Source organism: Phyllobates terribilis, unplaced genomic scaffold, assembly GCF_046119375.1.
Source record: "Phyllobates terribilis strain yellow unplaced genomic scaffold, ASM4611937v1 Scaffold_1__5_contigs__length_1240528914, whole genome shotgun sequence".
In the NCBI taxonomy this organism is placed as follows: Eukaryota; Metazoa; Chordata; class Amphibia; order Anura; family Dendrobatidae; genus Phyllobates; species Phyllobates terribilis.
In genome coordinates this window covers 459523059-459535093 of record NW_027362761.1, presented here as the reverse complement: position 1 = coordinate 459535093, position 12035 = coordinate 459523059, and the positions used below count along the sequence as shown (strand labels likewise).

The 12035-nt window shown below is 42.7% G+C and overlaps 1 protein-coding gene across 1 annotated transcript in view; it reads left to right on the top strand.

Annotated features, from left to right (window-relative positions):
- POLR3G (RNA polymerase III subunit G) overlaps window positions 1-12035 on the top strand; it is a 65697-nt gene that overhangs the window by 46951 nt on the left and 6711 nt on the right. Inside the window, exons 5-7 of the mRNA XM_073678687.1 lie at window positions 710-778; window positions 1912-1965; window positions 6125-6186. Coding sequence (XP_073534788.1) covers window positions 710-778; window positions 1912-1965; window positions 6125-6186 — 185 coding nt within the window. The remainder of the gene's footprint in view (window positions 1-709; window positions 779-1911; window positions 1966-6124; window positions 6187-12035) is intronic.

The window sequence follows — 12035 nt, the reverse complement described above, 5'->3', positions numbered from 1 at the left end:
CTTCCTGTTTCTACATAAAGCTTAGAAGGATGCAGCTAGTGAGTTTTTAATCATTGTTATAGACCCAATGGGAAATAGAAGAATTAACTGGGTAGAAAGGCAAAATGAGCAATTGTAAGTACACCATGCTTTATAATATGGCGATTGCAATATATTAAGAGGATAACAACTTTGATGGGAAGGCTTCTTTAATATCCCATTCTGAAAAGTTGGCAAGTAGGAGATATTCATTCGCAATTAGAACGAAAAAAAGGCAGGACTCCAAAATAAATGTAAAAAGATTTCATACTTTATGAGCAGGGAGGGTGTATGCCCATCTGAGAGCGCATACCCCCTCGCCGACTGTTCCTGACGTGAATAAATACCAAACAATTGATAGAAACTGTACAAGTTAGATGATCGAGAGGGTTTATTTATGATAATAGGACAAATAAAGGACTTGATGCGCACTTCAGATCTGAGGATTGCCATGGGCATTCATGATTAATACAAGGTGATACACCACAAAAATATTAGAAAAGCCTGTTTAATGGAAATGAGTGTAGTTACTGGTCAAACCAGCCCTTGAGTGACAACCAGCTCTACTTGCATGATGAGTGACTAAGAAAGTGTCTGATCACTCAGTGTAATTTCTGAGTTTTCTTGCCCAGGCAAGGAATCTACTGAATATTATCTATGCATTTTACTAACCTGCTGGCATATGTTTCAGGCATTGACAAATACAGCACAAAATATCAGCGTGAAGAAGAGAAGAAACGTATGGATGTGTGGACACCAGGTAATGCTGGATATAACATGAGACACCCGATCATGTTATCATGTTCTAGGCAGAGCGTGGCTGTTACCTTCTAGAGAGGAGATGCAGGAAGCACCAATATGATACTGGAGCCATGGTCTCATCCTGCAGGTGAAATCCACAATGGAATTGGTAGTGTGGCTTTTACATACAAATTATAATGCCAATTGATAGCTTTGTTGTTTGCACTCCAAAATAGATTTTTTATATCTCATGTGAATGGATTTAACAAAAAAAAAATAACAATATTAAATCCTCAATATGTGACCCCTGCCTCAGAGATCAATACATTTTTACTATAGACTGTATATTTGAAACATTTATTTAATTGGGGAGCTGCTTTATATTTGCAAATTTGACTAGTGCAAATCCAGAAGCTAGGAATGTTTCCCATAGTCTGTCATGACTACGACTCTGTTGTCGGGCATCCCGGGGCCAGGGGCTCCTTCCCTGTCCCTAACACTAGGGGCACCCTAGCTGGTCCTGTTCCCTGGATTACTTCTGAAGGTGAAGATGCTGGGGCCACGTACCTTGTCTGAGCTCCTCAATCCGCCCTCAGTCTGTCCCCTTCCCCCATCCAGGGAAGAGGGGAGTAGTAGTGCATGGTAGTACACCAATCAGACTAACAAGGTAATACAAACAGGGCTAAAGGAAAATACCAATCATAGAAATATATATGCACACAAACAGAGGTTAACACTGGGAAGTGAAGGATGGGGAAAAACCGAAATAGAAGAGGATTACACACAACCTAAACCACACAACAGTCTTGGCTTAAATCCTCCAAATGCCTTCTCAAACAAATAACTCTCCACCACAACCCTAGCGCCATGCAGCATTAGCTAGCTCTGGCAATGATTCCAAGCCAAAGCCCAGAAAATATAGGAGCGGGGAGTGGCTAACACTGGAGGGCAGAGAGCCTTAATGCAGGTAAGCTTCCAGGAGCTCACAACTGAGCAGATTGAAACCTGCACCATTTAATATGAAGGTGAAAGGCTTCTAGTAAATGCAGGAGTGGGAGGAATCAGATGCTGCTGTCTTCTGTCTCCTCTCTGTCGCGATAAACCTGTGACACTGACTTTCTTTATTTTACACTTTTTCTTTCTTAAATATAGATTGGCGGCTACTTCCAAGAGAAATGAAAGCTGTCAAGAAGAAGAAAAAGAAAGGTATAAACTATGGGTGGATTTTATTTGGACAAACATTAAAAGGAACCTGTCACATGAAAAAAACCCTATTAAAGCACACCTGTCAGCAGGATTGTGCTCAGTAATATACATACACTGTCAGGTGGGCAACATTACACTGATTAAAATGATACCTTGATTAGATCCATCCTGTGGTTCTTGTGCAATTTTTGCTTTCAGTTTGGAGATAATGATATGCTCGTGCTTCGGGGCGGCCTTGGGGGGGGGGGGGGGCAGGCAATCTATCTGGTGCTCTGCTTAGATATTCATCTGTATGCTCTTATGACAGCTCACTGATCGGTCACTGACCTGCCTCCTATTTTACCTAGCCCTGCACTACTAGATGCATTAAGTAAAATAGGAGGCTGGTCAGTGAACGATCAGTGAGCTGTCATAAGAGCATACAGCTGAATATGTCAGCAGAGCACCAGATAGATTGCCCCCCCCCCACAGGCCGCCCCGAAGCACGAGCATATCATTATCTCCAAACAAAGCAAAGATTGCACAAGAACCACAGGATGGATTTAATAAATCAAGGTATCATTTTAATCAGTGTAATGGCGTCCACCTGATGTATATAATTTACTGAGCACAATTCTGCTGACAGGTGCATTTTAACATGTAGATATGGGGTTAATCTGCAGGTTATTAGCATTCTGAACCTGCCTGGGGCTGACACTTAGAGCCTCGCTGCAGAGAGGAAATTAACTTTATTTTCCCCGGCAGCATTCAGAGTTCAGTCATAGGGGCGGTGCTGACACAGTTTCAGTCACCACTCTGTGTATAGAGAGCAGCGGCTGTAACCACCACTGACTGACAACTGGCCCTAATGATGAGTCCTAATGCTGAACTGCTGTCTCAGTGCTGGGGGCGGTTACAGCTGCCACTCTCTACACAGCGGTGACTGAAACCATCCAATACCACCCCCATGACTGAATGCCAAATGCTGCTGGGAGAAATAAAGCTCATTTCCTCCCGGCAGCGGGGATCTCAGTGCGGGCGCCGGGCAGGTTCGGAACGCCATTAACCTGCAGATTAACCCCACATTGCCAGGTTATTGGCGTTTTTTTCTTTTTTCTTTTTTTTTTTTTTTTTTTTTTTAAAGGGAACCTAAGATGCCCTAGATTTACTAAGAGAAGCCTGACTAATAACTTTCTTGTAAAAAAGCCTTCGGCACAAAAATGAAAAATGATTCTTAAATAACTGTATTGAGCTAACCCATACGAGACAGATTACATGCCAACGTTTCGGCACTTCTGGCCTTTATCAAGGTTATCAGTGCAAAGTATGGAAACATATGTCATGATAATGAAAAATAAAAATAGTAGATCTAGACATGTCTCAAAGTGGGTACAGGAAAGTAAATAGCATATAACATTTCAACAAAATAATCGCTGCTTCTTCATGGAAAGCTCATATTCTCCATAATATAAGAAAAAGAAAGCCTGGAGTAACATACTCAATAAGTTAAATATCATATATATGACTCGCCCCCTGGGCCGAGGGGCACCCGGAATCGGGCTTCTGGGGGTTGTAGTCTCCATGGCGATCACCCGGTCCGTGCCCAGGGTGGTCAAACCAGTGGCAGACTTAGTAGCATGATAATTGTCCGACTACGCCACCCGTGGATTGCGGTCAGTGGGGACCGCCGCTGCGATGCAGACCACTGAGGCTGATGTTGTATGCGCAGCCAAGTATGGGATAACTCCCCACGGGAGAAGTATAGCCTCAGGGCAGTTAGTGCGGATGATGGGAGTGATGGTGCACGAGCTTCCCAGCACTGGTGGTGCTGGTGCGGCGAAGAAGCACAGAGACGTGTGGTTGCAGTTTCCAATGCTTTACTCACAGTTCTTTACTGGTCCTAGTCACCTCGGCACCGGCGGTGACTGCCCAAGCCGTGCTGCGTCCACCAGGCAAGGGGCTCGACCAACTCCCAGGCAATTCCAGAGCGTGGCACAGGGCTCCCTTCTCTTCCCTGGCCGTGCCCCACCAGTGACTCTGTTTGTCCGGCTGCCTCGGGCCTTCTCTTGGTACGCTTATTTCTGCGTCCCTGACCCTATGTGGTGTGCTTTCCTGGTAGGTGTAGTGAGGGGTGGCACCGAGATATAGTCACGACCGCCGGTCTTTGGCTGAGGATTAGTCGCCTCCACCAATTTGGGATCCGGTACCCTGTTCTACCAACCCGTCACCCGCAATCTCCTGGGCCTATGGGGTTCCTTCTTCTCTCGTGTCTCTGGGCTTCTCTTAATGTTCTGTTCCTTGTTTCCTTTCTCTTCTGTTCCTGTTCTCTCTGCTGTTTCTGGCCTCCACTCCAGGCCTGTCTCGTGGAGCTGGGCCCAGACTGAGCCACAGCTCCCTGTCAGCCCTCTCTGGCTGAACTCCTTCTCTCACTCCTCTCCTCTGACTGTCTGACTGAACTTCTAAGATGGTGCCCACCTTATATACCTCCCTCTCTGTGTGAGCCCAGCTGACTAGCAACCAATGGGCTCCTACCTATGCCCAGAGACCCACCCCTATCTGCTCCTACACCACTGGGTTTTCCTTCCCCTCCCCACTCCAGACAGGGACAGATGCTGTCGTGCCTGCACCTCTGTCTAGTGGGAGCACCGTAGAGCTGTCCCTCGGAAATGGGGTGTGTGTGGTGCATGCAGCTTACTGAGCCCTGGTCCACACTCCATCCTTACCCGGGAGTGGAATATCACACCTTTGGTTTGAGGTGCAATACCCCTGTAGCAGCCGAGCCCTCGGGGTGTTACATATACAGCTAGGGTCAGGTGGACCACTGGTATCAGGGAGAGCATATACCTCAGGTTTAGGTGAAGTATGAAAGGTACCACTAGAAGTTAAATGGCATGATGATGCATGTAAAAGCCACAGAGCCAATAGATAGCTAACCAAAACAAGTGATTACCTGTCCTGTTGCTCGTCGGTGTGTAGGATTTATTTGGGAATGGCGTGTCACCGCACGCTAGAAATTGTTGCAAATTATATCACAAATCTATACTTGCTTTCAGCGGGCTTAGAATTCAATTTCTGGCACAATCTAAAAATATGCTGTTTTGAAAATGCCTCTTAACATAAAGTGAACTGGGAAAAAATGTGGCAAATTTATCAAGACCTATAAAATAACAATAAGTAATTTTTCCTCTAGCCTGCTATGGGCCAGCATAGGTTTGTCCTATAATTTACTCCAATTTTTAGTGTAAATATGTTGGGCTTTGTTTGCCCTCCTGATAAAACCTTTTCAAACTAATTTTGAAAAGTGGCTAAAGAATTAAAAAGTTGCAAATCTTTGTCCAAAATGGCATGCCACAACATTTGTGAGCTTATTCCATAAAAGCACAATATTGATTCACAATAGAAAATGCTTTTTGTATTATGGACAGGTGTGTATTGTTTGTGTATGTACAAGAAGACTACACACCCCTGTTTAAAACGCTATTTTTTTTTTGTCATGTAAAAAAAATCCATACTAAGAAGAATAAATTTAGAATTTTTCCATCTTTTATGCCACCTACAGTATGATCTGTATAATTAAAAAAAAAAAAAAAAAAGTTTATTTGGAAAAATAAAAAACTAAAATAATGTACCCTCTCAAAAAGTAGATTGGCACTCACCACACAGTACGATGAAACAGCTACTGTATTTATTTTCTTTGCATGGACAAGAACTTTTGTATTATATGAACTAAATTAATGTATTTGCATAAATATGCACACCTTAAATTAATATTTTGTTGAAGCACTCTTTAAAAGTGAGTGACATGAAGTTTAAAGCAGTTGGTATGCCCTATCAATACTATTTTTTTGTAGAGTTGTAACAATTATTTTTTTGTAAGCCCAATTTGTGCTTTTTCTATCTAAATGCAGAAAAGGGCAGCATGCCACACAAAATGGTGTACAAGGATGCCTTCCATAACAAGTCTTCAGCCGGAAGATAGAAAAACTAACAAACCTTTCCTCATCCCTTCCAGACAAGAAATTGATAGCAAGGGTCAGGAATAGGTGGTCACCCCCCCCCCCTGCTGAAGATTAGGGAGAACTAAAACTTGCTGCCACTCTAGTGGTGGCTGAGAGCCATAATCTATGTCTGCCCAACCTCCTAAACTCTTAATCTTAACTGTTGATCAATCACTTATCAGGTGAAAAAAAGGCCAAAGCCACTAAACCTGGCACCAATGTGGATGTTCTGAAGAAAATTGAGGTGAGCGTCATGTGTTTGTACATGTGTCACTGTCATGGCTTGGTTTCGCGATTCGATCCAGTGACCGCTTTCTGCGTGGTCTGTGTCCCTCTCTGCTGAGCCACAGCCTGCATGGTCTCTGTCCAACTGCTGCTTCTATTCAGGTGTCTCTCACTTCCCTATTTTTTTCTGTCCTACCACATCTTGTGGGGGGCTATTTATACTGACCTTGCACCTGCCTTCTTTGCTGGCTATACTTCATGGTTGATGGATGTTTGGAGTTCCATCTCCTTAGCTAGAGATGATCTTGTTAGTAATCTCTGTTGCTTTTCCGCTGTCTGTTTCTGAGCTATCCTCCCCAGCACCCTTTCTTTTCTTCCACGTTTGGGGTCTGGGAGGTTTTCACTTAGGTCATTTATTTTTTTAGTTCTCTGTGTTCTGTTTAGTTCAGTGTGAACGTGTTTTAGTTTCTTACCCTGGATCCTATTGTCCCCCTGCACGCTCTCCTTTTCCTTTGTAGGATTTGTGTGCAGCCTCCCCTCTGGATGCTCAGGAGGTACGAGAAACCCCTTGATGGCCTTTTTTGGGAGCCATGTTCGAGGAGATGTTTTTACTTGAGCAGATAGGGACTTTTCTAGTCTGTACAGGGACCAGTTGCGAGTAGGTGCGGCATCTTCCTTTATTTGCCCTTTCCTTCCTCCGTTATTTCATAACAACATGTAGATGACCTTACATAGAGGTGTAGCTCATAAGTCCTCACCAGGTGTATTGTTGACTGCATAAAGTTGTGGTATGGCTCCATAATCCATTTATCATATGGACCATATTAAGGGAAGAATTTCCCATGAGAATGGATTTATATTGTGATATCGCACAACATCACCAGATCAAAAGTGGCTAGTTTGTTCTTTTTTTTAAATATACTGTATATATGCCATATGGTTCCAGAAATATGGGCCTTTTCATTTAGTGCTAATTTTTATAGTCTGTACTAGGGGACATGGCTCACAGGATTCTCTAGGGCGTGTCTTTAGGTTGCGCTGCATAATTATCCTGTGAACACCGTCCCCTTGTAAAGACCATAAAAAGTAGCATTAACAAAAACTGCCCAGATCTCTAGAAGTGTTACGGCGGGGGGAAAAAACACAGTGGGGTGCAGTGAGAAAATGAGGGCAAAAACTGTCCACTTTTCACTGGTGACCGGTCCTCTGTAAGCAGTGTGCTTTAGGTCCCTTCCCCACTGTGTCTTGCAGTGTCCATTTGCGTTGAGCCCCCATTCACCACATGGGGGCAAAAGACTGGCATGTAAGACAAAAAGATCTAACCACAACACCTATATAACCTCCTCTCATTATTTCCACATCCAAATGTTATTATTATTAAAACTAACAATAATAATATACAGAGCTGCCTAAAGACACGCCCCACAGGTTGTGAGCCACGCCCCCTTGTAAAGTCTAGAAAAATAAGTGAAAAGGCCCTTATCTCTGCATCTATATAATGAATTTTATAAATAAATAAAGAGCAGCGGGACTAAAATGAGAGCGAAAACTGACAAATGACCTGTTACCAGGTCAAAGTAATTAATCACCATATTACAGGTTGTGTGGCTTGTACTCATGGGAGTAGTATGAGCAAACAAATTTAAGATCAGAAGCCAATGAATTTGATGACAAATATAGTTGTGCTCAAAAGTAGAATTTTTCCTTTCTTGGCCTTGTTTCAGAGAATATGAATGATAACAAAAAACGTTTTCTCCACTCATGGTTATTGGTTGGGTGAAGCCATTTATTGTCAAACTACTGTGTTTTTTTTTCCCTCTTTTTAAATCTTAATGACGACCAAAAACATCCAAATGACCCTGATCAAAAGTTCACATACCCTGGTGTTTTTGGCCTGATAACATGCACAGAATTTGACACAAATAGGTTTGAATGGCTACTAAAGGTAACATCCTCACCTGTGACCTGTTAGCTTTTATGCACACCCACTGATTACAAGCAGAGTGAGTTTCTAGGATCCAGACAGATTCTTGCATCTTTCATCCAGCCACTGACGTTTCTGGATTGTGAGTCATGGGGAACACAAAAGAGTTGTCAACGGATCTACGGGAAAAGGTACTTGAACTGTATAACACAGGAAAGGGATACAAAAAAATATCCAAGGAATTGATAATGCCGGTTAGCAGCGTTCAAACTGTGATTAACAAATGGAAAATCAGGGGCTCTGTAAAAACCAAACCACGGTCAGGTAGACCAACAACTTTTTGGCCACAGCCATAAACATTACTTTTGGAGACAGGTCAACAAGGCCTATGATGAAAGGAACACCATTCCTACAGTAAAGCACAGAGGTGGACCGCTGATGTTTTGGGGATGTTTGAGCTACAAAGGCACAGGAAACTTGGTAAAAGTTGAGGGAAAGATGAATGCAGCACATTATCAGCAAATACTGGAGGCAAACTTGCACTCATGAGCCCGGAAGCTGCGCATGGGACGTATTTGGACGTTCCAACATGACAACAATCCAAAACACAAGGCCAAGTCAACCTGTCATTGGCTACAGCAGAACAAAGTGAAGGTTCTGGAGTGGCGATCTCAGTCTCCTGACCTCAATATCATTGAGCCACTCTGGGGAGATCTCAAGCGTGCAGTTCATGCTAGACAGCCCAGGAATTTACAGGAACTGGAGGCTTTTTGCCAAAAAGAATGGGCAGCTTTACCATCTGAGAAAATAAAGAACCTCATCCACAACTACTCCAAAAGACTTCAAGCTGTCATTGATGTTAGAGGGGACAATAAACGGTATTAAGAACTGGGGTATGTGAACTTTTGATCAGGGTCATTTGGATGTTTTTGGTTGTGATTTAAGATTTAAAAAGAGAAAACACAGTAGTCTGCCAATAAATGGCTTCACCCAACCAATAACCATGAGTGGGAGAGTTTTCTTGTTATCATTCATATTCTCTGAAACCAGGCCAAGAAAGGAAAAATTCTGCTGGGGTATGTAAACTTCTGAGCACAACTGTATATAATACAAGATGAAATCTGGAGGGACACAATACATTTTTACTGCATTCCACAGACCCAAATTTGGGTTAGTATTTGAGCTTCTCTGTAAGCTATGACCTTATATATTCTATTGTTATATACTGCTCTCACTATTGAAAGACTGCATTAGGGGCTGTGCACCAGATGGTAAGAATGTTATACAAAATGTACAACCCTTGAAAAACCGAACGCAAAACACGCATTGGGGCTCTCACCAGGATTCTGCGCAAGGGTAAGCACTTTTACATGTAATGGTTGCTAATATTGTACCTTGTTTACACAAATGTTAGTATACATTGGTAACTGGGCAATGATCATCTTTTGGTCACCTCCTTTTATATTTTGTACTTTTTGTCACCTCTGTTGCATTAATAAAATTGACATTTTACCTATATATTTTGAAATTGGGACTCCAGTTTGTGCGCATCATATACGGTAGGTTATTATTTAATCGGGAGTTTAATTCTCACTATCTCCAAAATTATTTTTGTACGGGGGACCATGTTGCCAGATTATTTTGTGTGTCCTGTGAACATTAAAACATTTGTTGTAATGGTCTGCATTGGTAGGCACCCCACACGGGGCAGCCAATACACACTGGAAGCTGCAGGGCAGTTCTCTAGTAACTTAGCGGATTGGAGGCACAGGCTTGGAACGATACACAACGGTTTACAAGACAGTTCAGTACAGGAATGAGTTGGATTAATGTCACCAGCCTTCACTTTACTTTTCTGAGGTATACATTCTGTAGTCCAATCTAATTGTGGTTACTTCCTCTTCTGAAGCCACCCCCTTGGTCTTATTTTTGCTGGGATTTGAGCAACGACTGTTGTCTGGCTGGCTTTTAAACTGAACTGGTGGTGGTGTCCACAGTTTGATCCATACTACTCAAGCTCATGCTATCTCTCCAGGTTCCAACGAGTTGTACATTCACTTCTCTTTACCGTCAGGTGGTGTCTCTGCTTTCTTTGCTTGAAGGCAATACTCTTTTGTAGATCTTGGTGGAACTTTCATTCAGGTACCACCTTGTTGATTCCTCACTAACATACACTCACATACAGGTGGGTCAGTCTCAGAGGCTACTTATTTTTGAGACTTTTTGGTAATCCCTTGTGCCACCTTTTGGCAAGGAGGAACATCAGTTAAAAATTTCAGACTTTACCCTACTTTTCTACACCCCAAGCCAATTAGGCAGCTTGGTGGCTCTTTCCTGCTCCCAGGCCTTAAGTATAAGGACCAAGGCTGGCATGAAGACAGAATCCTTTATACTTCATGCTGACCCCATTTCACACCCTGATTCAGTGTCTCACGTGCACCTTGGAACTTTATTCCATTCTACACTGTGTGCAGAATTATTAGGCAAGTTGTATTTTAGAGGATTATTTTTATTATTGATCAACAACTATGTTCTCAATAAACCCAAAAGACTCATAAATATTCAAGCTTAATATTTTTGGAAGTCGGAGTGGTTTTTTTTAGATTTGGCTATGTTAGGAGGATATCTGTTTGTGCAGGTAACTATTACTGTGCAGAATTATTAGGCAACTTCATAAAAACCAAATATAATCCCATCTCACTTGTTTATTTTCACCAGGTAAACCAATATCAGTGCACAAATATTAGAAATAAACATTTCTGAAATGCAAAAACAAAAACCAAAAAAATTAGTGATAAATATAGCCACCTTTCTTTATGATGACACTCAACCGCCTTCCATCCATAGATTCTGTCAGTTGCTTGATCTGTTTTCGATCAACATTGCGTGCAGCAGCCACCACAGCCTCCCAGACACTGTTCCGAGAGGTGTACTGTTTTCCCTCCCTGTAGATCTCACATTTTATGATGGACCATAGGTTCTCTATGGGGTTCAGATCAGGTGAACAAGGGGGCCATGTCATTATTTTTTCTTCTTTTAGACCTTTACTGGCCAGCCACACTGGCTGTGGAGTAGTTGGATGCATGTGATGGAGCATTGTCCTGCATGAAAATCATGTTTTTCTTGAACGATACCGACTTCTTCCTGTACCACTGCTTGAAGAAGTTGTCTTCCAGAAACTGGCAGTAGGTCTGGGAGTTGAGCTTCACTCCATCCTCAACCTGAAAAGGTCCCACAAGTTCATCTTTGATGATACCAGCCCATACCAGTACCCCACCTCCACCTTGCTGGCGTCTGAGTCGGAGTGGAGCTCTCTGCCCTTTACTGATCCAGCCTCTGGCCCATCCATCTGGCCCATCCATCTGGCCCATCAAGAGTCACTCTCATTTCATCAGTCCATAAAACCTTTGAAAAATCAGTCTTAAGATATTTCTTGGCCCATTCTTGACATTTTATCTTATGTTTCTTGTTCAAAGGTGGTTGTTTTTCAGCCTTCCTTACCTTGGCCATGTTCCTGAGTATCGCATAGCTTGTGCTTTTTGATACTCCAGTTACGTTGCAGCTTTGAAATATGGCAAAATTGGTGGCGAATGGCATCTTGGCAGCTTTCCTCAATTCATGGGCAGTTATTTTGTGCCTTTTTTGGCCAACACGCTTCTTGCGACCCCGTTGGCTATTTGCCATGAAACGCTTGATTGTTCGGTGATCACGCTACAAAAGTTTGGAAATTTTAAGACCTCTGCAAGACATCTCACAATTTTGGACTTTTCAGAGCCCGTCAAATCTCTCTACTGACCCATTTTGCCAAAGGAAAGGAAGTTGCCTAATAATTAAGCACACCTTTATATAGGGTGTTGATGTCATTAGTCAACACCCCTCCTCATTACAGAGATGCACATCACCAGATTTACTTAATTGGTAGTTGGCTCTCAGGCCTATGCAGC